Source organism: Culex pipiens, chromosome 2 (assembly GCF_016801865.2).
Source record: "Culex pipiens pallens isolate TS chromosome 2, TS_CPP_V2, whole genome shotgun sequence".
Classification (NCBI taxonomy): domain Eukaryota; kingdom Metazoa; phylum Arthropoda; class Insecta; order Diptera; family Culicidae; genus Culex; species Culex pipiens.
This window is the reverse complement of record NC_068938.1, coordinates 104,011,426-104,037,231: the sequence shown is the minus strand read 5'-3', so window position 1 is coordinate 104,037,231 and position 25,806 is coordinate 104,011,426. Positions and strand designations below refer to the sequence as shown.

General features: G+C 44.6%; 4 protein-coding genes across 5 annotated transcripts in view; 3 read left to right on the top strand and 1 right to left on the bottom strand.

Moving 5' to 3' along the window:
• Positions 1-25,806, top strand: part of LOC120428101 (uncharacterized) — a 581,627-nt gene that overhangs the window by 334,763 nt on the left and 221,058 nt on the right. The window lies entirely within an intron of this gene.
• On the top strand, positions 6,245-11,047 carry LOC120427756 (leukocyte receptor cluster member 8 homolog). Of its 2 annotated transcripts, XM_039592676.2 has the most exons (5): positions 6,245-6,379; positions 6,500-8,469; positions 8,537-8,735; positions 8,802-9,009; positions 9,276-11,047. In XM_039592676.2, the coding sequence occupies exons 2-5, from the start codon at positions 6,535-6,537 to the stop codon at positions 9,520-9,522; spliced, it is 2,589 nt and encodes an 862-aa protein (XP_039448610.1). In that variant the 5' UTR covers positions 6,245-6,379; positions 6,500-6,534; the 3' UTR covers positions 9,523-11,047. The 2 variants fall into 2 exon arrangements, with proteins under 2 accessions (XP_039448610.1, XP_039448603.1); XM_039592669.2 differs by having other exon boundaries at positions 8,802-9,578.
• On the bottom strand, positions 12,006-14,524 carry LOC120428257 (carnitine O-palmitoyltransferase 2, mitochondrial). Its single transcript, XM_039593251.2, has 3 exons — positions 14,236-14,524; positions 13,404-14,175; positions 12,006-13,344 (listed from the first exon to the last, which is right to left on the bottom strand). Exons 2-3 carry the CDS (start codon positions 14,167-14,169, stop codon positions 12,137-12,139), a joined length of 1,974 nt encoding a protein of 657 aa, XP_039449185.1. The 5' UTR covers positions 14,170-14,175; positions 14,236-14,524; the 3' UTR covers positions 12,006-12,136.
• LOC120428392 (actin-related protein 2/3 complex subunit 1A-B) lies at positions 17,577-19,322 on the top strand. The gene is made up of 3 exons (XM_039593399.2): positions 17,577-17,735; positions 17,789-17,966; positions 18,030-19,322. Exons 2-3 carry the CDS (start codon positions 17,894-17,896, stop codon positions 19,076-19,078), a joined length of 1,122 nt encoding a protein of 373 aa, XP_039449333.1. The 5' UTR covers positions 17,577-17,735; positions 17,789-17,893; the 3' UTR covers positions 19,079-19,322.

Sequence of the window (25,806 nt, the reverse complement as noted above, 5' to 3'; positions counted from 1 at the left end):
TAATTGATCTTCACACATATTCTAACCAATAAAGTCGCGGTCCTATACAATTTTGTTGCAAAATAATAATCAGAACCCAGATCAGAACAATTTTCAATAAATAAAAAAATTCTCTGGATTTCCTGGAAAAATTGCTGAAAATTTCCCGTTTCTCGGGAAATTTGTAACCCCGAGAAATTTGACGCTCTAAGTTCTCGTCAACTTTGCCTACAACTCTGCCAAACACATCGGAGAAGTTTTAGCAAAATGAAGAAAACATTTTTCCGGGTTTCATGGTGAATTGCAAATCGGAGTTGAGATAATACGATACGAGATACGAATTACGTGTTGGTGGTTGTAAAGCCGCTCAAAGCGAGTGTAGTAAGCCACATCTTGCTTTTTAGTCTTCTATGAAATTTCGTATTACCTTGATTCATTCTCAACAACAGAATGGAAAAGGCAAAACGAAGAATCAGCAATAGGCTCAACACCCATTTGGTGCAGCAGGTGTATGCAACTTCGTCCCAAAATTAAAATGTTACCTGTTCTGACAAAAAATAAATAGATCGCGGACTCGAGCGTGGCCAAGGCAACAAGCTAATTAATAATTGATTTAATCCAAACCACCAACCAGTTTTGAGCGGTCCTCTGATAATTACAAGCAAGTGCACTGTTGAAGCGCTAAATTAATTTATCATGGATTTCATAAGGTCATTTTCATTTATTTTGTTTCAGCAACGAGGTTTGCTCGTAATGCATATATTAATTTTTGTTTATTAAATTTAGCATTATTGCTCTGAAAACAATCAGACACACCTATTATCTCGTTTAATCCGAAGGGATTATGAAAGGAGAGCACGTTTACAGCATCGTAAAGATTTTGTTTCATTCTTTTTTTTCTCGATTTCAAAGACGGTTGACTTCATCCACCAATATGTTTCAAATCAATATTTTGTGTCAACACCAGCGAAATGCTTTAATTTAAACTGGGCTCTGTGAATAGTAAATGACGATTGCCAGTGCACTTTTTGCCACACGTGATGGACAACTTTGAAAGGGGAGCAGTTTTTTTTTTTTTTCTACAAATAATGACCAAGCCAATCAGACCAAAGCGATTTGGCTGCAACACAGGATGCACCTATTTGCATTAAGCATTTAGGTTTGAAGTTTGTAGCGCAGACATAATTAAATTAAGTCGAAACGATATCAGAGCGCGTGCCGCGCAAAAAAATTGCGCGTGGACTGAAACGTGGGACGTGTCTTATTTGGAAAGGCGTCATTTCTAATCCGGAATACGCTTTCTCTTAATCTATGTTCATATCTAGAGTTTTCTTGAGTAGGTCCTATAAACATATGAAACACAATAGTTTATAGGACCTTTTTTTTAAAAAAAAAACTCTGGATATTAAGGGGTTACATACATGTAGAAAATCACAAAATTTCATTTTAAACAAAATTAAAAAGATGATTTTAAATCGCTCCTGAAAGTTTCATGAAGATATTACATGATTAAACTGAGTCCGAGACGATTTGAACCTCAACATTTTGCCGTGCGCAAAGCGGACTGTCAAATTTTGGGAGCGTTTTTCTCGAAACACCGAGATGATTTACGGGTGCCACGATATCTCGAGATTTGATGGACCAAATGGGCTGAAATTCGGGATGAAGAATCTCAAGACATATCCCGTGTGCATGACGAAGCCCGATTTTGAAATTTTGCTTTTTTAAAAAATACAATAATCTAAAGCTGACGATTTTTTATATGAAAAACACAAAAATATTTTTATCTTTTTTTAGAATATTTTTTTTTTAAATCAGCCTTCGTCATGCACACAATTAAACGAGTCTTCACCAAAATTTTGAGCCGATTTGGTCAAGGCAGTGTTAAGATATCGTGGCACCCGTTTTTTGAAGCTGCTAACTTCAAATAGCTATATCTCGGCAACGATACAACCAAATGTCTTCAAATTTGTTTTATTAACCCTCTACAACCTAACCCCGCCTTTAGACGGGCTTCGATCTAAAAAATCGCCAAAAATCAATTTTCCAACCGATTTTTGATCTTTAAAAAGCATTGGGAAGAAGAACTCTTAAAATTTTAGAAAATTTATGGGTTGGAAGCTTAACTTGTTTTATGTGACTTTGCCAATGTTTTTAAAAATGTCATTTTTTTAGGGGTCAACTTTGGTTGTGTTTTTTACTAACATTTCCTAAATTTTCAGTAAAAAGAAGTATGCAGTAATTTTTGTAGTGTCCCAGACTATGCCTCTACGCATTTTTTTGCAATTTAAATGTTGATGGTGCGATTCTATAGCAGAAAATGTGAAAAACATGCAAAAAATTGAAAAAGTGACTGTAAAAACGTGAAAAAATTAGATAGGCGAAATGTAATTATATTAGGTGGTAGAGTAGGTCAAATACTACCAAAAATAAACATAAACTAAACAAGATAAATGCAAATTAAAATACTAAAAATGAAACAAGAAAACATAAAACAAGAGAAGTAAAGTTTTTCGTAGAACAAAAGTTGCTCAAAATGACCTCCTGAACACGGGAAAAATAAATATTTTCGAAAAAAAAAATTTGGGCAGTAGAGGGTTAATAGATGAAAATGTATATTTTAATGCCCTGAAAACAGATTTTAAATAAAATTAAGCGTGTGCTCTGACTTTTTTGTCGATTTACATGTATGTAACCCCTTAAGAGGGTAAACATTACAGAATACCGATTTTTATTCAGAAAAATCAAGATATTTGAATCAACAGCTCTAGTCGTTTGAGTCGTTTCTTGGAAATAGAAATACACTCAACCCCCGATGGTTGGTCACTTCTTCGTTTGACACTTTTTTAGTACAGAGCGGATTCGTTAATTCGAATTTCGCTACTTCGAAGGTCCGCTCATCGAATAATCGCTAATTCGAACGTATTCGAATTAAAAATCACTCAACCGTCAAAACTAGTTGAACCAGGGTGGCCACTCAAGTCGGAAAATCGGGAAAGTCAGGAAAAAGTCGGGAATTCGCCAAAATCCACGAAAAATCGTGAAAAAGTCGGGAATTTGTGATTTTTTGTTGAAAAGTCGGGAAAAGTCGGGAATCCCAAGCATACCTATTTGGAAAATATTTTCAAACTCTTGAATAATTTTAAAATATTTTGTACACCTTAGAAATTAATTTCACTTATTTCGTCTTTAAGGCTAGTATGCAGATAGGAAGGAAAGGGGTCAAGAAACAGCTTTACGAACAGCAGAACAAAGGAGAGGGAGCAATTTCTTGGGGCTTTTCTTCACCCTCTCTGACTTGCTTGCGCTGCCGCTGCTGCCCATTTGATTGTTTTCTTGACCGGTTCCTACCGAAGTGCGTATACCGCTTTAGCATAAAACTTCAAATTTAGGGTTCCTTTCCTTATTTCAATCTATATGAGAATGAAAAGGCTTTTTAAGACATAAGACGTTAAAAATCCTAATAAATTTCAGAAGATAATTGTGGCATGTTTTTGACCCAATTTTTTATGAACAAAAATATTGTTATTTATTTTTGACTAAGTTTATCGAATAAATGATAACATAACATCTAACTTCAAATAACAACATGACAAGCGTATAGTTATGATTCTGATTCTGTTTCATTTTGCCAAATTGGTTGAATATTTAAAAAAAGAATCCAACTTCAGTTTGGCATAGTTTTCATTTGTGTTCAATTTGTTTAAGTGTTCATTCAGTCATTTCAAATGTTGTTTCCAAATATTTGATTCCCTTAAACTTTTGTGTGATAGACTATAGATAAAGCTTCGTTTTCAGTTTTCGGAAAACTTAAATATCGAAAATAATGTAAACGTTTTTTTGTTGTGAATGAAAAAAATGGTAAAACTGTTATACATTTTAAAAATATTTCAAAACCTTGAAATTGTAAATGTTGTTGTTTATTTTATTAACGTGACTTTTACCTAGAGAGGTCATTCGTCACTTGAAATTGTAAATGAGGCTGGTAAAAAATTTAATCAAAATTTTGAACTCTCAGATATGGTCAGTATATTAATGAATTTACGAAAATATTGTTTTTCTGAAGTTTTACATCTTTTTCCGTTTTGTGCTTTGAAAATTCAAAATTTGCACAAAGTTTAAAAAGCCTTCACTTGTTAAGAAATTTATTAATGAACGTATAACAATGTATTCTCAATAGCTTGCAAAAGATTTGTCATGTTTTTTTTGCGGGAAAAAAATAATTAAAATTTGCATTGGCTCGATTAAATTAATAAGGTTTTGTTTGAGTTATAACAAATAAGTTTAGAGAACTTTTTTTAAAGAAACATTCGTATGAAATAAGTGGTTTAGTATGAAGTGTTTTCAAATTGAAGTTTTCATTGAACATTTCTCGAGTTTTTTTTGATTAGGTCCTATAAACATATGAAAGACAATAGTTTATCGGTCCTTTTCAAAAAAAACTCTGGATTTTAATACTGGCACTTCGATAAATCGAAATTGATTCATAAAATTAAATAGTAAAATTTATAAAATTTTAAAGGATTCTTCGTAAAACATCTTTTAAACAAATTCATAGATAAAATATAAATTCTTTGAAAAATAATAACTTTAATCAAGGGAAAAGATATCTAAAAATTTGATAAAAAAAAATAAACTTAAGAATAAAATTTAAAATTTTGTTATCTTTAACTTTTTTTCATCATCATTTTCATTGCCAGTAGAAACGAAGTTTCAAAAATACTTTATGTTTGGCTATTTTAAAAATAAAAATTGAAATTATATTAATTTACTTAAATTGTCAGATTTTTTGTAAATTTTGTCCAATAGGTAGTTAATATCTCGGTTAATATTGACTTTTTATGAAGAGATTTTTAAATGAAATCATTCTTCAGATAAGAAATATGTACCCGAGTATGTACCTATTTTTTGAGGTTCTGGGAAAGTCGGGAAAAAGTCGGGAATTTCAAAATGGGATTTGAGTAGTCACCCTGTTGTCAAAATGATGTTGACGTTTCAACACCATTGTTCGACAAATTCCGAACACGTGGTTTCAAGCTTTTGACAGCTGTCAGTCGTTCCAATTAGCGAATTTAGATTCGCTCATTCGAATGCAGTTCCATTCGAATTAGCGAATCCGCTCTGTACCCCGTTGGTTGGTCAAAGTCAAACTAAAAAGTGACGAACTGTCACTTTTTACTCGGGACTCACACTTACTATCAAACCAACCAACCTGTGTAAGAGGGTGTCAAACTAAAAAGTGACCCCGTTCGTTTGACAACAATTGGTTTCAAACCATCGGGGTTTTAGTGTAATAACGAGATCTTCGTATTTCAACTTATTTAACACACATTTGGAAGAAAGTTTTAAAATTATCGGTAGGACGAAAATGACAGCAAACAAAAAATGCGTCCGACCACAGGCATCGAGAAATCAAAAAGGGAGATGTGAGCCGGAGTGAAACTTTCGCAGCTGTCATAGTAAACTTCACAGCAGCTTGACAGAAAGTTTAACTCCATGTTGCACTTTTAATATCTCGATAAAAAGGGGCCGGAGGGGGCTTAAAAACTTATTTTCAGGTAGTTTTTTGTTTGGAACCTAGTTTGGAACATGCTCATCTAAAAAATATTTCCATTTTACGTAATAGGTACATTTTATTTACACAAATTGGTAGGTGAAAAACTAATTTAAGTTTTGTTTTCATAACTGCCATAAATTTCTGTTTAGCTGCAGTTGAGAAAGGCATCTGAATATCTGAAAAACGTGCTATTATAATATAATATTTATTGAAATTTCCCGCATTTGGTTCATTATTTACATCGGATATCTAAAATTGGCATATTAGCCCTTTCACGTTCGGTTACAGCTTCTATCAAAATCAAGTTACAAATAAGTTGTTTAAATAGCAAAAATTTGATTGTAAAAGGATCGAACAAGTTCCTTGATCACACGCAGAAAAAAGTTTTGTAGAATCAGCCTGTACGAGGTTTGAAACAACAAAATTTTCGTTGAATATTATCAACGCTGATTTTGCGTTGAAACAAACCTTGATTTTATCGATTCCACAAAAGTCTTTTGTTGTTTTGAAAAAGCTGCTTTGACGTTTAGCGTTGATTCAACAAAAATTTGATTTTCAAATCAACAAAACGTTTTGTTGATTCAAATATGCCTTATTTTTCTGCGTGCATTAAAAAATAAAACCAATCTCCCGTTCTGGCAACCTTGCCTCGCTCGGGCGAAAAATCGCAGCAGTCATCTGTTTTCGCCCTCTTGTCATTCCTCTTTTGTGTTCCGTCATCATTCATTTCCAAACCAGAAAGTGTGTCAAGAGTGCCATTTGCAGTGGTGATAAATTTGGAAATTTTACCGCAATTTCAAGCTTAATTATTGCCGTAACTTACTTCACAGTGAAGTTTAGCAGGTGAGTTTTACGGGAAATGTGGAGGTTTTGGGTTTTTAGTCGATTTTGGGGGTTAAAACTGCGTTTTAAAATGAGTTGAAAATTTTCCTCACCGGCGCCATTTTGTTTTTTCTTCTGCAGAGCGCTAGCGCTACGCCACGGTATTCGCGAGTGTTATGAATTTTGGCGCCACAGCTGTCGTAAGTGCTAGCACCGTCGTTTTGTCCGGGAGCATGAATCCGCATCCGGACAAGTCCGGGGGGTTCGGAACAGGAAGCAACAACAATCCGTACGGGATGGCCCAGGCCCAGTACGCGCAGTATTGCAACGCCTACTACCAGCAGTTGCAGTTTGGCACGGGCGGAAACATTCCGACGAACGTTCCGCCGCCGCCACTTCCGGCGAGCGGTGCGGGACCGTCGGTTCCGACGCCGCCCGGCTTTACCACCGCTTCCATGTCGGCCGTCGTCGAGGATCATCCGTTCGGGTCCTCGCAGCAATCGCCGTCGTCAGGTAGTTTATCGAACAAGTCATCATTTTTTAGCTCTCCTCAGCAGCAGTTGGAAGGGAACATGCCGCCGGGTTTCAAACAGGCCCCGAGCCAGTTTGGCCCGATTCGGTTCAATATCAGTAAGCAACCGCAGCGCGTGAGTCCGTTGGTGCCGTCCCCGTTGGGGCATGGCCAGATGGACATTCCGCAGGCGCCGCAGCAGCAGCAGCAACAACAACAACAGCAGCATCAGTTTAATCAGAACAACAATAAGCGCAAGAAGAAGAAGAACAAGAATAACATGAACAATAGCATGGGAAATCAGAATAAGCAGCAGCAGCAGCAGTTCAATTCGGGGAACATTCCGCCGTTGATGAACATGGGTCAGGCGTACCAGCCGATGGTGCAGGTTCCGGATTTGAGTCGGCCGCCGCCGCCGATTATGGGACAGGCTCCGGCGACTCCTGCGTCTTCGATCGGAGGAACCATCAGCTCGGTTGTGCCTCCACCGCCGGCCAATACGGTGACTGCGAACGCCGGCAAGAAGCCCGATCCGTTCAACAACCCAACGGACGCCTGGCCGGAGAGTTTGAACAACTTTGTCGCTCGTTGTTACGCCAAATGCCAGACGGATTTCGACAAAGATCAGATCGATATCTGTCTCAAGGGGCGCATCACGGCCGCCGCGAACAAGGGTGAACTGTGGACCAAGGATTGGGACAACGAGCCGGTGCCGAGTGTGCACAGCGAGAGGAATTCATTGGTGGTGCCGAATGTGGTCAACAGCAAGCCACCGGCAAAAGCGATGGTCGGAAGTATCGCTCAGTACCAAAACTCGCCACGTAGCGTCAGCCCGAGTCCGGCTTTTGGAAGGAACAGTCAGAATCAGAACAATTTCATGCGTAAGGGAAACAACGCCAACGGAATGTCGCACCGGTTGGGGGTTAAGTCAGGTTCGAAGAAGTCTCGCTCTTCCCGCTCGCGGTCCCGGTCTCCGTCCAGTCGGTACAGTCGCAGCAGCCGTCGCTCTTCCAGCTCGGAGTCGCGGTCGCCGCGTCGCAAGCGCCGGTCTTCGGATAGCAGCGACGACAGCCGCCACTCGTCGGTCAAGTCTTCGTCGTACAAGGTCAAGAATCAGAAGCCCGGTTCCAAGAATCACAAAAATGCCAACACCAGCCAAAACAAGAACAACCAGCAGGGTCAAAAGCGTTCGTCCGGGTTCTACTCGGAACACGGTCAGATCGGTGGTTCTGTCGACGGTGATCAAGAAGCGCTCAAGAAGCGCGCCGCCCGGTTCAACAACTCCAACGCCAAGAAGGTCTCGCCTCCCACCACTGCCTCGCCCGTCAAGAAGCGTCTCCAGATGCCCACCGCGTCGCGACTCTTCGTTGACGATGCGGACGAGGGCGGCCTGGACATGCTGTTCGATCTGCACATTGTGGGCACGTGCCGCGACTTGGAGAAGAGCTTCCTGCGTCTCACGAAGGCGCCCGCCGCGTCCGAGGTGCGCCCCGTCGAGGTGCTCCGTTACTCGCTGCAGAACGTCAAGAACAAGTGGGTCGAAAAGCAGGACTATTACTACGCCTGCGACCAGCTCAAATCGATCCGGCAGGACTTGACGGTAAGTTCGCTTGTCGGTTTTGTGAGGGGTGACTAAAATTAACGTACATTTTCTCACTTAAACACAGGTTCAGGGCATCCGGGACGAGTTCACGGTGCTGGTCTACGAGACGCACGCCCGCATCGCGATGGAAAAGGGCGACCACGAGGAGTTCAACCAGTGCCAGACCCAGCTCAAGATGCTGTACTCCGAGGTGGGGGGCGAGAACATTCTGGAGTTTACCGCGTACCGGATTCTGTACTACATCTTCACAAAGAATACGTCTGGTAAGATCCGCTCGTGGAGTTTCGAAAAAAAAACCCTTTCTAACCTGCTCCTTCCTCCCATTCCAGATCTGACCACCATCATGAAATCGCTTTCGCCGGCAGAGCGCGAGCACGACGTGATCATTTTCGCGCTCAAGCTGCGCTCTGCCTGGGCGCTGGCCAATTACAGTAAGTTGTTCGCGCTGTACCGGGAGGCCCCGTTGATGGCCGGCTATCTTATCGATTGGTTTATCGAGCGCGAGCGTAAGCTCGCCCTGAAGAACATAATCAAAGCGTACGTATTGACTGCCGCGTGGTCGTCGTCTCCTCGCGGAGGGGAACGGAAACCCGCCGCCTTCCTTCTCTCTTGTTGTCTAGGTTCTAGGGCATCCGCTGTGGCATCCGGAGTTTTTTTTTCCATCTGCGTTTCTTTTAGGTTTCCAGCGACAACCCGGACCCGACACGGATCTAATCACTTAATTACCATTTCTTTCTCTCTCCCCCTTGCCTTGACCCGACCGTATGTCATTAACCAACCAATCTATTATCGTACACATTTAGTTACCGTCCCAATTGCCCGGTGGACTATGTCAGTCAAGTGTTGGCGTTTGAGACCGCGGACAAATGTGCCGAATGGTTAGCGACGTTCGAAATTCCCCTGGTAACGAAGCAGGAATCGGTGACGGCGACGACGACGACGGAAGGGGACGATGCTGGCGTTGCTGCTGCTGCTGCTGCTACTGCTCAAACTGTGTTGAGGACCTACGTCGACTGCAAGACCAGCATGAATGTGTTGGCCAATTTCTAGGCCGGCCGGCCGGAGCTCCTCTCTCAAGCTGGAGTTGGCCGCGCCCGCTGCATTCCTCTCTTCTTCAGTCGCCGACTGTTTCGCTCGCTCTCTCCCTCGTCTCGGTGTGTCCTCTCGTGGCTAGTCACAGTTGTCCGAATTGGGAGTCCGTTTTAGAACTCCGCACCACCCGTTTTAAACTTACTGCACGGAGATTGGCCGGAGCTGGAACACCGACGGAATGGAAGGCTGCTGAAGACGGAAAGAAAAACAAAAACGCTTGCTCGAAGGAACGGAACGGAATTGAACAGTGTTGTAACCGCTGAAGGAGAACGTCAGTTAGTGCCGTGTACGTCGTGTTTGGATGCTCAACAGGTAGCCTCGGCTGGACCTCGCGGGGATCACGCACGGAAGAAACGCTGGATTACGCTCAAGGATCACGCCATTAGGATCAGAAGCATGCCGGGAGGCACGGCGCCGGGCACGCCACAAAGCTCTGGCAAGCCCTGATGAACGCTCATGACGGCCACATCCGTGGAATCTACAGAAGGTACGGATAATTCCCGAAGTCCGGTCCAAGAACCGCGGACTCGAGCAGGACAATAGAAACACGACGTTGATCCCCGCCCACACGAGCCCAGCGAAGCATTGACAAGCCGCAGATTGTGACACGTTCTCCAAAAACGGACATTCTTTTCGATACCCACCCCGACCCTGATTCTGGGAAGTGTTGTGTATATACAAAATAATTCAACTTAGTGCAAACAGAGACTCTAGCTTGTAAGGTGTGTGTAAATATCGCTCGTAAGGAGATGAACATTTGAAAACAGGACTTGCCTGCCGTCGAAAGAGAGTACCTGGAGGTGAAATTTCGATGGATTTAGAAGTATGATGTTGATCGTGAAGTGCACGGAAGAGAGAGACTTGAAGTGTGAGAGTGGTTTTGATTCTGGGGGAATTTCATCTAGGTCGAGTGCTGCGCCGGAGATTGCTGGAGAGCGGAGAAGGTCGCCGCCGCACCAGAAAACGATCAACGCCTGATCGAGGTAGCGTGCGCGCACCGCGTCGGAGTTTGTCCCATTTTCCCAAAACTTCCATCCGTAATGCAGCGAAACTTCCCATCCCGAAAAACAATCCCGCCCAAGCAACTCTGAACGATCCTTGCCCCCCACCCCTAAGCAATCAATCCCCTCCCACGACAATTCCTCCTCGGCTGGAATCCTGTGGCTGTGAAGCGAGTACGTTGGTGGCCGGAACGACGAAACCGGAAAGAAATTTAGTTTTGTTTTTGAGTTTCGTTCTTTTTTAATCGAATCGTTGACCATTCTTTTTTCTTGTGTTCAGTTATCCTTTCTGATTTATTGGTTTCGTTGACTAGTGTGTTAAATAAAGAGTTTCGGTGAAGCAATCGAAATGCACAAAATTTCCGACGTAATTTAAAACAAACAAAATATCCGCTATTTTTAGAATAAACCGCCCCTCCCCGTAGATCCTGGAGCAATCGTCACAGGTTAAAGGCAAATAAAGGATTTCCCCAAATTTAAAATTGGTTTGTTGTTTTTGATCTTGAGAAATTCCAGCGTTTGTTAGTACAGCGTTTGTTAGTACAACTTGCTCATACATCACATCTTCAATGACTTCACGGCAGATTATGTGCGAGAACGGATTTCCGTACAAACTGAATTATCTGATCAAGGCAATCTTCAACTTGCATCGAAGTTTACGACAAAAATGGCTTACAAAGGCTCCGCTAAACATCGAAGTTGTGCGAAAAGCCTTTCGATGTCGAAGAGGTCGGATTAGAATATGACTAACCACATCCCAGGAGGTCATCATCTACCTTCATGATCAGCAACAGATCTCAGATCATTAATTAGGCAAATTAGTCTACAGCTGGAAAAAGACGTTGATAATTCAAATCCCAAAAGTTCTGAAATCCAAGAAACCTAAAGGACCAATCAACATGCTGCCGCTGAACGAGAAGGTAATCGAGGTTTTTAAGCGAAGATGGCTTTCGAATGGTGAACGCCCGAAATGTCAAAATCACCAACATTACGGAAAAAGTGTGCCATGGCATGACAGCCACATTTTTCTTCTAATGTTGGTGCTACTGCGCGATTTTGACATTTCGGGCGTTCACCATTCGAACGCCATCTCCGCTTAAAAACCTGGATAGAGACGAGTTAAGTAACAACTGATAGCGCGCATTGGTCAAGCTGGTGAGCCGCTGAAAGAGCAATCCGATTTTCGAACGCAGGATTCACTTAACGGAAGGCATGGTATGCGGAAAGGATATCCATGAGTATGACACTAAAGGAGCTGACGATCTCAGATTGCAAAACTATCAAAAGGCGCAGAAGTCTGTTTCACAAAGTTTTCAAACTGTACAAATCGGATTAAAAGCAAGGCCGCGTGAAGGCAGCCAAAATATGTACGATCCACGGTGGAGTGCGGTCTGACGGAGTGTGGGTTCAGTGCACTATGAAAAAGCAGTAAAAAGCGAATTTCAATTGTTTAAATTTTTATTAACGAAATACTCAAAAAGGCTCTAAAATGCGATACAAAACAACATGCAGTTTAAAACTGTAAACCTAGCGAATATTGCAATTCCATAACCACCATTGCGCGCCACGCTTTACTTGGTCGGTTTCGACTCGTTCAGCACCTTCGCAATGTCCTCGTACGCCGCGCGCAAACACTGCACAAACTCGACCCCGTCGCGGTCCGGCTTGTAGCTCGTGACGACGCTGCCCAGGAACCCTTCCTGAATGTTGTACCCGATGCCGTATCCGTCCTTGACAACGGGGCCAAATCCTCCGGCCAGCAGGGCAGGCGACGACAGCGTACTGGTGGAAAGGATGTTGTGGTTGATTGCGGCGTACGCCGGATCCTCAAAGATGCAAGGCAGTGCGATGTCGTTGGACTGGGCCGTGTGACGAAGACCAAACAGGTGTCGGTCGAAGCCCTGACCCATGGCGGCATCCTTCGTGAGTTGACCGTGCACCGCAGAACAGTTGTCCATGAGCTGGCGCAGTTCGGCGGCCGACGCCGGGTTCTGCTTGCGTTCGATCGTTTCGCAGAACTCCTTGGTGGCCACCGTGCAAGGTCGCATGGTTTCCGTACGGCCGTGGCGGAAGGCTGCCGTGCTGCAGGACTCGTACGTGGCCACGAACTTTCCGTGCTGTTTGTAGAACGCCAGCTGGAATCCGAGCTGCATCACCGAGTCCGGGCTGATGCGTTTCTGTTTGCATACGTTTTTGTTGATTCCGTCGTACTTGAGGTAGTTCATGTCCAGCGAGTCCATGATGGCGTTGTGATGATTTTGGGCGGCGATGACTCCGTCCCGAATCCGATCGTCCACTTTGAACTCGATGAACTTGACCACGTCTTCGCTTTTGCTCGAATCTTTCGGCTGCAGTCCCGGGTGGACAAACGGGTTCTGCGTGGTTTCCTTGTAGATTTCGTTGAAGTAACGCAGAACCGCAACTCCATCACCCCACGAATGCTCAAAGTTGATGCCCGCAGTTCCGTCTTTGGCTACGATCAGCGAGAAGGACTTGTCGAACCACCGGTTGTTGCCTTCGCCGAACAGGAAGTTTCGAATCATCGGGATTGGCCGTTCCGGGTCGATGCTGCTGTCGTCCAGGCAGAGACAAAACAGGGCCGAATCCACCATACGCAGCGCTTTTTCGTTGCCAATTTCGCTCAAGTGGTACCGTATCTTGGCCCACGTGTCACGATTTTCGGTTGTAAGCAGCCCTAGCGGGTTCTCCGCCGGAGGTCGATTGTCGGACAACACGTGCTGGAAGCGTGCCAACAGTGTCTCCGGAGATTCAATGTTTCCTAAAACGAAATTAATATTTAGAAATTGATTCAAGCATAAACCTAAAACGTCGATCAACCTGCTTCATCCAGCACGTCAACGGAGTAGAAATTGCCATTTCTCAGTACCACCAAGTGGCGCGAGTCCTCATTCCTGTAGATCCGATCCTTGTCCGTTTCCGGAATGCGCGTCGCTCCAAACAGTCCCTGGTACTGGCTCATGTCCAGCGGAAACGCCTTGAACGCGTACGCCACGTACGTGGAGATGAAGGACGGCGTCATCGAGGCGACCGTGCGGAACGTGTGCGTGTCGCTCTTGGCCGGATTAAGGTGAAACACTTCCGGTTCGAGCTGTTGGGCGCGCAGACTCTTCATGAAGCGGAGCGAACTCACGACCAGGTTGGTGGTTCGCACCAGCTGATCGTTGTAGGCTGGCCTCGCGTCCGGGTTCATCATCAGCAGCGGATTGTAGTTGATGGGCAGCGGAACACGGTCCCGCAGGTACATGTCGAACCAGGGTTCCGAAATGTAGCTGGTGTGCTTATTCTTGGCGTCCTTCGCCTTGAGCAACTGCTGCAGCTGAGGCCCGGTCGTGGTGAGGAAACGATCGACGTTGTCCTTGGTCTTGCGGAACGCTTCTTCGATCAACAGTGGCTGCTGGGCGGCCAAGTATCGCTCGCAGGTTTTTTCCAACGCCGGAATCGGAAGCCTCGGCAGGGAAGGTTGGAAGTGAAGCATCGGAATGCGCGTACGCTGCATGTACTGGTAGTCATCGCCGGACGTCGGACGGGTGGCCTTTCCACGGCAAAAGGTCAGGCCCAGCGAGGATCTTGGAACACGCAACATTACAAGCTATGGAACGAGGAAACAGGTGAAAGTTGGGCAAAAGTACAAAGAAATTAATGCACCTACTCAATTATTGAGTTGCAGCCCTCTTGAACAATGCCTCCGTGAGACTGGTCAAAGTCCACTTGCGGTGGTAATCCGTTTTGCGGTAGATAAGCTAGGTTTAGGCGACCTCGACACTGTGTAACTACTTAAAACATTTAAATCGGATTTAAACGCGTAGATAAACGAATTTACATCCAAAAACGAAACACTTTACACACAAAAAGAAATAAAATCAGCTAAACTAAAAAGAAAACGATATCAGTTTGAAAAGCACAGTCATCACAATGATGAATACATAAAAAGCACATAAAAGAACTGCAGACAAAGCACATAAGCGCCGTGGAACGAAAACATAACCCAGCTGACAGCATTTTTGCCCAAGGAGTTTGATGAACACGGTTTGATTGGGGAGTTGTACAAAGATACAATAGGGTCCTTAAGCCTTATTACAACGGTAAAAATGCGATTGAAAACCATTTCTGATCACTTTTTATCAAAATAAATTGACAAGGCAACATTTTACGATTGGTTAACTATGGTCCCCTTGAAAAGAAATATTCTTGCTTTTATTTCAAGAAGCATCGTGAAGTTATTGGGAAGGCAGACACATATTGTCCGTATCTCTCGAAGTTACACGCCGCGCGGCATTTCAGAATGTGCCGCAGACATTGTTGCCAGCGATTTTCTGCACTTTTGGTGCAATAAAAAACATTCCCGGCAACAATGCCATGCAATTCGAAGAAGAAGATCAACAAAAACAAAACGCAAAGTATGGAATTTGACAGCGCGCATTTGCAGAAAGTGCGGCGCGTCGTTTCGAGGCTGGTATGCCGCGTGTCTTTTTCGGGAATACGCGCAATATCAAAATACGATCGCAACCTGTCAAAGCCTGTTGGGCCACAGGCTGATGCACACGCATACTCAAGAGGTTTCGGATGGCTTACAGGAGGAACGAAAAAACGCGTGCGTACAGTCAAAGCGTTTGAAAAAGACATTTATTAATATAAAGGGACCATCCATAAACCACGTGGACGCTTTGGAGTGGGGGGGGGGGGGGTATGGGGAATGTCCACGATCCATACAAAAATGTTTTTTTTTGTATGGACAATTGTCCACGAGAGGGGGGGGGGTAACAGATTCCCAAAAAAGTGTCCACGTGGTTTATGGATGGTCCCAAACCAGAGTTCGGAAACTCACTCACGAGTTACTCAACCATTAGGAAAAACTAAGTTACCTGTGAGTAAATTACTCAACACTCTCGGTGAGTGTGGGGGCCTTCCTCAATTACTCACAAAGAGGGCTCACGAGGGCTATTTTGGAAAACAAATTTTGAGATGTCAAACTTTACATTGGTGAATTTCTTACTCATTCAACAGCGGAAAAGTAGTCCTGATGGTAGAGGCGCAGTGCTATCAATTAGAAGTTTTTTATCACAGTGGTTCAAATCCCGATTTTTATCTGTTTTTTTTTTCAGCGAGTTTTGTCCTACCGATTGATAGGTCGAAGGTTGTTTAGACGGGGGATGCCTCTGCGGGTGGATTTTAACAGCTTTACCAGCAGTGGATGGCCGTGTTGCTGACAGTTGTACAAATGTGTTTTGCTTCAGAATCGGGACATGCCGAAGAAGTTGCAGTCATGGCTTTCTACCTAAGGTACTCGCGATTGAGTGTGTAGTAGTGCGGTTGTCAAAATCGTTATCTCTGACTTTCTCACTCCACGGACACTGACATTGTTTATGTTTTGGTTTTCCTGGCACGGTCCATTGTTCGTTTGTTATTGTTTTGGTTTTAGTGGCACGGAGTCATGCACTCACACTAATGCAAAGCAAGATCGCGAGTACCTATGATATACAGCCTTGAGTTGCAGTAGCCGCCGGTGGCTTTGGCTTGGAGGTTCACTGAAAATAAAAAAGCCGATCCAGTGCTTTGGACAGTTTTAGGCTTGGGCCACCGGCGGCTGCTGATGCTCCACCGGCGTGTCCTGGTTCTTAGGCAAAACATATTGGTACAACTGTCAACGACCGGGGGTGGGCAGTTACGTCAGCAACACGGTCATTCACCCGTACACAGTTATCGAAGGCCGGAAGTGACCATTACCCACAGCAACAAGTCCATATCCTTTTTGTATGGCTGCCAACATCCACTTGCAGAAGCTGCCCCTCGGCTGTGCGGCCTCCGATTTACCCTGCGGTAAGTCAATCCACATCGGAATCAACCGACCACCGACCTCTGCTATTTTTTTTTATTTCAACGACACCTTAGTATCAGGAACGAGATGGATCAGTTCTCGGTTCAGTTTAACTCCAGTGGGATATAGTGCATAATCTTAGGCAGGACTCGCTGCTTGGTCCTTATAATTGGCCACATCGTAGTAGAGTTGAACAACCGGATCTCGAACGCAATCGTCACCCAATCCTTCTAGAACGACTCCCGCTGCGCATGGTAAATGTTGGCTTGATACCCGCACCGGTATCTCCTCTGGTCGCGGTCCTTCTTCAACATGCGGTACAGACGTGCGGGAAATACACTCCATTATTTTGCATTTTCCGTCTGGAAATAATTGTGTTAGCAGGTACAAGATCATTTCTTAAATAAACTAACATTAAAAAGCTATTACCTCAGCATCTCTTGTAGTAAAGCCACAAGCGGATTTTGCCCGGTAGTCTGGTGAGATTGGTTATGAGACGAAGAGATCTTCACCGATGTAACACACATCAGCTTCAGAACCAGGATCAAGTTGCTAGGTCTTGGTCTTGACAGATTTTCTGCTGACCCACCGCGCCGGATACGCATGCTACCGGAATGTCCAGGGAGTTTCGCTCGCTAAACGATTAGAGTGGGCTGATTTGTGATTTGTCATTCTGGTCGGTAACAAGCCGATGGATTTGATCACCGGTAGGAATCAGGACAAAGCGGCCGAGGCCAGGCAGGATGTCGTTGATGACCAGAAGCTGGCTCGGTCGGAACGGATGCAAACTAAACATTTCACTTTTACCACGAGTGTAATCCGAGGCAAACATATTACAAATAAGTCCAACTCGCTTAATTTTTCAGTTCAAATCCAATCTTTCGCTTTGTCTTATGTTTTTGTTTTATCACATCTGTCATCAATGACAAATGTCAGTGTCAAAATTTCGTTGCGTCTTTTATGAAAATTGAGTAACTCTCGTTACTCAATCTTACTCAAAAAATTTCAATGTGGCTCAATGTGACTCACTGTCCTACCCCTTGGGGAGTACTCTCAATACACCAAACTCTAGAAATTCGAGTAAGGCGCAATAATCTGTTTTTTGCAAGCCGGTGTTGTGATCACACCCGCTGGGCACAATGCTGTCACTGTTGACTCACTGACAGCATCCGACCCCCACACCCAAAACAAAACGTCACGATTTTCATTCATCAACCATCATCGTCGCTGCAGCCAGGCATTTACGGCTCGTTTGTGGTCCTCCTTCTCCAGGTGAAAAATTCGCGTAGACGGCCCAGAGTCCGCGAATTTCTCCAAATTGCATCCCGGAACAGGTAGGTGGCCACGGGGTGCCCTGGATTGAACTTAATGTTGGTTTTATTCGCAGGTTGCGTCCGAAGCTCTCTGTTGTGAACTCAGCCCAGCTCAGAAAGATAAGAAGCAGTTTTGCGTGGGGTGTGACCATCTTTTGAGGCGATTCCGATTAGTCACCATGAGCGAGCGGCACACTTTTGGGGGTCAGCTGAACCCGATCACCTGCCATGCCTGGAACAAGGACCGTTCGCGTAAGTTTTTGTTGATGGGTTGTGTTTTTGTGTGTGGCGCTCAATGATGTTTCGTCGTTGCAGAGATTGCCATTTCGCCGAACAACAACGAGGTGCACATCTACAAGCGCGAGGGTTCCGAGTGGAAGCTGCGGGACGTGCTGAACCAGCATGACCTGCGCGTGATGGGCATCGACTGGGCGCCGAACACGAACCGGATCGTGACCTGTGCCGTGGATCGGAACGCTTACGTTTGGACCCAGGGAGACGATGGCAAGTGGAAGCCGACGTTGGTGCTGTTGAGAATCAATCGTGCTGCGACGTGCGTCCGCTGGTCTCCGTTGGAGAACAAGTTTGCGGTTGGTTCCGGGGCGCGGTTGATTTCCGTGTGTTACTTCGAGTCGGAGAACGATTGGTGGGTGTCGAAGCACATCAAGAAGCCGATCCGTTCGACGGTGACTTCGCTGGATTGGCATCCGAACAATATGCTGCTGGTCGCTGGTTCGACCGATTACAAGGTGCGGGTGTTTTCGGCCTTCATCAAGGACATCGAGCAGCACCCGGAACCAACGCCGTGGGGACCGAAGAAACCGCTCGGGCAGATGTTGGCTGAGTTCAAGAACTCTACCAGCGGTGGCGGCTGGGTTCACAACGTGAGCTTCTCGGCGGACGGAAATCGCATCTGCTGGGTTGGCCACGACAGTGGAATCAACATTGCGGAGGCCAACAGCGGAAACGTGGCGATTAAGATTCGGACGGAGTATCTGCCGTTCCTGTGCTGCGAGTGGATCTCCCCGCAGTCGATTCTGGTGGCTGGCCACAGCTGCGTGCCACTGATCTACACGCTGGACGGAGGCAAGATTGTGCTCGCGGCTAAGCTGGATCAATCCACCAAGAAGGAGCAGGGTGGCATCTCGGCGATGCGCATTTTCCAATCGCTGGACCGCAATTCCCGTACCGAGAACTCGGACACCAACCTGGAGTCGATCCACCAGAACGCCATTACGAGCGTGTGCATTTACGCCGGCAACAAAGGCAGCGCCCAGCGCATCAGCTCGTCCGGACTGGACGGCCAGCTGGTCATCTGGGACCTTAACACGCTGACCCGGTCGATGCAGGGACTGCGCATTTAAACGTGCACACGCACAACGATGCAGTATTGCCGCCAGCCGCATAGGTTTTTCCTCTCTTGGTATGTCTAGTTTTTTTTTCAGATTATTTTGTTTGTTTCGTTCCGTGCCGCTCGCGATGCATTTGTTTCATTCTTTTTAAGAGCAATTTTGATTTATTGTGCAAACACCTTTCTAGATAAGCCAATTTCCCTACTCACAAGAAAATGCCAACTAATAAATTCCAATTTTACATTCTACGAAAGGATCGCGCGTTGTTTGCGTTTTGTGTAGAACTATAACGAAAAAACTATTGGCACTAAGCCCCCCGGGGCATGGCCTTCCTCTAACGTGGGATTTCTGCTCCAGCGCCTCTGACGAGACAGGAGAAACCGGGACCGACGTTTTACTTCACCATCCGATAGAAGCTCAGTGGATAAGGCGGGAATCGAACCCGCGTCTCATAGCATCATCGGGATCGGCAGCCGAAGCCGCTACCCCTGCGCCACGAGACCCCCCCGAACTATGCGAGAACTATAAAGAAAGCCTGAATGCTTTTCGCTAAATTGTCGTGGAAATTTAAAAATAATGTATGCACAAATTTTTTTAAAGTTTTTTTTTATTTATAATCTTTTCTAATTACTGTTCAAGGCGAAACTCATGTCGAATAGTCTTTATCGAAACTTGCAGATTTTTTGCAGCGATTTGAAGAAAAATGTTATTCTGACGTTGACCCAAACAGACTGGCAACTCTGCAGAACATCGCAACGTAAAAGCTTTTGAAAATGGAGTGGGTGGGTGTGGGGCTGGGGGCAAGGGGAGTTGCAACGAAAATTTATTGACGTGGAACTACGCTCAATAATAAAAAAAAACTTTTTATTTAAAAAGAAAATTGACAAAAAAATATTGAATCTCGGTCCTAACCCAGGGTGGCCACCAGATTTGGATTTTCAATTTCCCGGTTTTTTCCCGGTTTTCTCCCGAGGCCAGAAGGAATTTTTCCATACAGTTTTAAATCAAATTACAATGTTTTTTTATAGACTGACGTTAGTATCAAAATACTTTTTGAACGCATACACAACGTATACATTTGGTTCAATATTTTTATTTCTCAAGAAAGCTTTCAAATTGAGTACAAAAAGTAAGAAGCCGTTTTTAACAGTTTTTAGTCCAAATCCTTAATTTCCATAATGCTTGTGATTTTTCATCTCCATGCTCCACAATTTTTCTTAACTTAAAATCAATAAAAAATCGTTTTGTATTAAATTCAAGAATTACATAAATTATTACTGGAAAGCAGGAAATAGCATTTACAATGTTGGGTATGAGTATAGGTAGAAAAGATTTGCAAAAGACAACAACATTTATGCGAGTATTTGGTTTTCTCTGAAAAAGCTTTTGTAAATTCAAGAAGAACGATTCTTTCAGAGAAAAAGTGCCATAAATTTAAACAATCGGTACCTTAAAACATTTTTTGCTGATCGATTTAGTATCTTCAACAAGGATTTAGATATTGATGGGATGATTTCTAGAAAAAATGTAGCTGTCCAAAAAAAAAACCCTTCTGAGTTGGCCTGTACTTCAACCCCTCATCGCAACTCCCAGAACGCGCAAACATAATCATAATTTTCGATACATCCTTTGTATGAGCCGTGCCAAATTTATTGAAAAAAAGAAAAAATAAACATGTTTGGTTGTTTTTAATTTTTTGAGTATCACAGAATGGTAAAAAACCAATTGACCGTGCTGCGATTTTCTGAACAACACAACCGAAACAGTCAAAATTCAGTTAATATTTTTTTACGGAATTTAAGATGATAATTATATAAAACCCAACAAAAACTCAATTTTTGTGTTGGAATAAAAATAAAAATTTACTGTTTGTATTGAAATGACTGTTATGCAGTTGAACACTGAAATTATTGTAATTGAAATATCTGAAAATTTTATTTAAAATTTCAATTGCAATTTTAATATAAATTTTAAAAGAAAAATATTTTTTCAAATTTCTGAATTTGAACACAATTTGATAGGCATTTAACTGTAGAAAGATTCCCAAATAACTATATGAAAATATCTTAAATACCAAATATTTCCGACATTTTAAAATTATACAAAAGTACTCAAATCTTATTTAAAAACACAAACACAAAGTTTCGTAGAAATTTGTCCTTAATAATTTGTTTGACTGAGAAAGCCAAAAATCATCTTATAAAATACTACGGATTTTTGAAATTCCACCAAATGTTTTACAGTAAAAATTTTAAACAGTCCGTCTCGATTATCCGAAGGTTTGAACAATAAAAAAACAATTCGTATTTTTTAATTTTCTTACTTTTAACATCAAATTCGAGTTCAACGACTTAATTTTAATCATTGTTGAGTGGTTGATTGCCTATAAAATCTAAAAATGCATTTTTTCAATATTTCATTTCAGCCATTTTGGCCGCCATCTTAGATTTCATAATTCTAAATCATTTTAAAGTAGTTTACTGCAATCTGGGATGATAAGGGACTTATGGGGTGAATAGGGCCCACGGGACAATTATGCGTAGAAACACAACAAACAGTCGAAAAATTTCAATTACGTTTTTCTCATATGCACTTTTTTGAACATGGGACAATTATGCGTAGAACGGCTGTTTAGGCTGGTACAAATTTTATTTAAAGTTTTTGTCCCCCTTCAAAATTGGCCCGAAAAATCCCATAGCAAATTTTTTTTTTCAAAAAACTTCAAAATTATAATGAAGATTTAAGTGGAATCAACTGAAATCAATTTTAGATTCATTCACCTGCGTTCAGAATCATTTTTTGCATGTTTGGGTCGAAGTTAATTTTTTATTGTCGCTAATATTTTTTTTTGTCAAATCTTACATTTTTTGAAAAGTAATGATTGCAAAACAACTGAACTAGTGTAAAATGCATTTTAAAACATTTTTTCCATGCAAGCATGAGCATGAGCATGAGCATGAGAGACCACCCATGGTTGTCCTTCTCCGTTGCTGAACAGGACCGTAAAATCCTATCAACACATCCGGTCATACCCTTCAACGATCAAATGATGTTTCCCTTATCAACAGCATGGATCTTAAAACATTTTTTCCATGCAAATGTTAAAACTGTGGCTTTTTATTTTAATATTTATATTTTTTTGTTTTTTTTCCGATGCCTTTGGATAATCGAGTCTGAACTGTATTCTTATTTTTAACGGCGCACATCAAGCTCAGCTTTTTGCACCACGATTTTCGGTACGCAAATTTTAGTATCTTCGAAATTATGGGAACTATCGGTTATATATTCCCTTAAGTTACTGTCTACAAAAAAATAAAGCAGATTTTGACTCTTTTTACAATCATAATGTTGAAGGGTTAAATCCGTAAGTTTGACAAATCCTTGGCTGCTGTGCACCCTCAAGTTGATATTGAAATACATAATAAAATAAAAATAAATTGTTTATTGTGCTTATGAAATTCAATACTTATTGAAATAAGACTTCAAAAATCATAGCGCTGAGTAAATTTTCTATTGACACGCGAACTTGATTGGAAAAATTGCAGCATATCAAACATTTGTTTTTTAAACCGGGTCCGGTGGTGTAGTGGTAATCGTAGTTGCTTCTTCCCCCTCGCCAAAGAAATATATCATGGAATACTGTTGGAGATAACCGAGTAGGCCGGTGCTAACGAAGAAGAGGACTTCAAGTCCACCAATAATTTATGTCATTACCTGAATAAACTCCAAACCCTACAGACGTGTTTTAATCCACACTCTTCAATAACCAAATGGTTATGGGCCCAGAGTAGGAAGTTTGGAAGATTCTCGAAGACTGAAATTTTTTTTTCAAGAAGTTTTTGCTGGTCAAGATGGTTCTACCGAACGCTTCCGAAAGCGGCGATGGTGCGCAAACGAATCCCCCAGGCTCCAGTTCAAGTCTAGCTGGGTTACCCCCGATTCAACGACTGATTGGACGCGAAAACTGGTCAACCTGGAAGTTCGCGGTCCAGATGTACCTGGAACACGAAGAACTGTGGGAAGTCGTGCAGCCAACCCCGAACGCCGACGGAATGTTGCCAGCAGTGAACGCCAAGCTGGACCGGAAAACGCGAGCGAAGATCGCGATGCTGGTCGATCCGGAGAATTTCGTCCACATCCAGGAGGCGAAAACGGCGCGCGAGGTGTGGATGAAGCTGGAAGAGACGTTCGGAGATCTCGGACCGGAGCGGAAGATTGGCCTGCTGTGCAAGCTCATCAACACGAAGCTTGTGAACTGCAGCTCGATGGCCGATTACGTCAACCGGATCGTGACGACGTCGATGCAGCTGCGAGGGATCGGATTCAACGTCGACGAGGAGTGGGTTGGAGCTCTACTTCTCGCCGGTTTGCCGCCGGAGTACAAGCCCATGGTGATGGCGATCTCAAATTCCGGATTGCCGATCAACGGGGACGTGATCAAGACGAGACTGCTGCAAGAGGTCGAGGAACCGCCAGTCACGGTAGCCCTGGCAACGAAGGACAAGCGGTATCCCACCAAACAAGCGGCAGGTCAGTCGAAAGGACCGAAGTGTCGGTCTTGCCACAAGTTCGGGCACATCGCCAAGGACTGCCAAAGCAAGAACCGACTAGGAGGAAAAGGACAGAGCGCCCTAAGCACCGTTCTGTCCACGATTGGCGCAGCTGAAGAAGACGAGTGGTATTTCGACTCTGGAGCAACCTCGCATCTGACGAAGGACAGAGGTCTGCTGGAGAACCTGCGAGACGGTAGCGGAACAGTGACGGCAGCCAACAACGGTGCCATGAAGGTGGTAGCCACAGGGGACGCGAAGCTGAAAGCAAGCTGTTGCCCTGGTAGCCCAGCCCTCGATGTCCGCAACGTGCAGCTGATTCCGGAGTTAACCACGAACCTGCTTTCCGTAAGTCAAATAGTTGAGAAGGGAAACACGGTGATCTTCGACAAGCGTGGCTGCCAAGTAGTGAACCCGGATGGAGATGTGTTTGCAACTGGAACCAGGGTGAACAATCTCTTCCGATTCGACGCTGAGAAGCAATCCCGAGCGATGGCGTGTCGAGAATCTGGACAAGCGGAGCTGTGGCACAAACGGATGGGTCATCTGAACGTGCACGGACTGAAGCAGCTCAAGAATGGTTTGGTAACCGGCATCAAGTTCAGCGACGACGGCATCGGCGATTGCAAGGTATGTGCCCTCGGGAAGCAGACGAGACTACCGTTCGGGAAGGCTGGGTCTCGAGCTGAAGAGCTGTTGGAATTGGTCCATTCCGACATCTGCGGACCCATGGAGGAGACGTCGATGGGAGGCAAGCGATATTACATCACCTTCATTGATGACAAGTCGCGGCGCATCCACTTCTATCTCCTGAAGACCAAGTCAGCAGAAGAAGTCCTGGCCGTGTTCCGGGAATACCACTGTCTGGTCGAGAGGCAAACTGGACGCAAACTGAAGACAATCCGAACGGACAACGGTAAGGAGTACATTAACCGCATGTTCCAGGATTATCTGAAGACGAATGGGATTCGGCACCAAACGACGGTTGACTATACGCCCGAGCAAAACGGGATGGCAGAGCGAGTCAACAGATCCATCGTCGAGCGCTCCAGGTGCATGCTCTTTGAAGCGAACCTACCGAAGCGGTTCTGGGCAGAGGCAGCATCCACAGCGGTGTACCTGCTGAACCGATCACCGACGAAGGGACACGCGAAGACTCCGGAGGAAGTCTGGTCTGGCAAGAAGCCAGATTTGTCTCACCTGCGCATCTTTGGAACATCGGTCATGGCTCATGTACCGAAACAGAAGCGACGTAAGTGGGATGCCAAGGCGGAGGAATGCGTTCTAGTCGGTTACGAGGAGGACACCAAAGGTTACCGAATCTTCAACAAGACGACCCGGACGGTCACGGTCAGCCGGGACGTGAGATTCATCAGCGAAGGAGAAACGAGTCACGTGGAAGTTGCGGCCACCGACCTAGGTGCCGTGTACGTGAAGCTGGATTTGCTGGAAATGCCGGCACAACCTGGTACGGACGGTACTAGGACGACGCCAACCGGGCAGCAGCCGGAGCTATGCCAACCCGGGCCAAGTCGTGAGCCGGACATTCCGTCGGATCAAGAGGATCAGTTCGAGGACACCTCGGATGACGAAACGTCCGGAGAATCGAGCTACGAGACAGTCGAAGAAGATCCAGCCGACGTGACAGTGACGCTTTCTCCGGCGCTCCCTCCACGCACATCTTCAAATCCACCCGTGTCACAGGTGTTGAGGCGAAGTGGTCGGGAGCGCGCGTTACCAGGCAAGTTGAAAGATTTTGATTTGGGCAACAAAGGTGTACCCCGATCCAATGTTTCAGACAATCCCGGCTCTGGACCTGCGCCGGCAGACGATCGACAAGGCCTGATTGCAGCTGGACGTCCAAGGAAGCGGCTGAACAAAGCGAGCAGCTGTACTGACGATCCATGCACCGTGGGCGAGGCGCTCGGCGGTGGGCAATCTGCGCAGTGGACGGCTGCGATGCAGGAGGAGTACGACTCACTGATGAAGAACGGCACGTGGGACCTGGTGGACCCACCCCCGAACCGGAAGATCGTCGGCTGCAAATGGATCTTCAAAACGAAGCGTGACTCGGAAGGCGCAGTGGTTCGTCACAAGGCCCGATTGGTCGCACAGGGCTTCACGCAGAAGTACGGGTACGACTACGACGAAGTATTTGCGCCCGTGGTGCGACAGACGACTTTCCGGACT

Excerpts from the sequence above, each read along its gene's own strand:
- LOC120427756 (XM_039592669.2), top strand. The coding sequence starts at position 6,535 with ATGAATTTTGGCGCCACAGCTGTCGTAAGTGCTAGCACCGTCGTTTTG. Across the intron at positions 8,470-8,536 it reads CGATCCGGCAGGACTTGACG|GTTCAGGGCATCCGGGACGA; the intron begins GTAAGTTCGCTT and ends ACTTAAACACAG. Across the intron at positions 8,736-8,801 it reads CTTCACAAAGAATACGTCTG|ATCTGACCACCATCATGAAA; the intron begins GTAAGATCCGCT and ends CTCCCATTCCAG.
- LOC120428392 (XM_039593399.2), top strand. The coding sequence starts at position 17,894 with ATGAGCGAGCGGCACACTTTTGGGGGTCAGCTGAACCCGATCACCTGC. Across the intron at positions 17,967-18,029 it reads CTGGAACAAGGACCGTTCGC|AGATTGCCATTTCGCCGAAC; the intron begins GTAAGTTTTTGT and ends TCGTCGTTGCAG.
- LOC120428257 (XM_039593251.2), bottom strand. The coding sequence starts at position 14,169 with ATGTTGCGTGTTCCAAGATCCTCGCTGGGCCTGACCTTTTGCCGTGGA. Across the intron at positions 13,345-13,403 it reads TGACGTGCTGGATGAAGCAG|GAAACATTGAATCTCCGGAG; the intron begins GTTGATCGACGT and ends ATTTCGTTTTAG.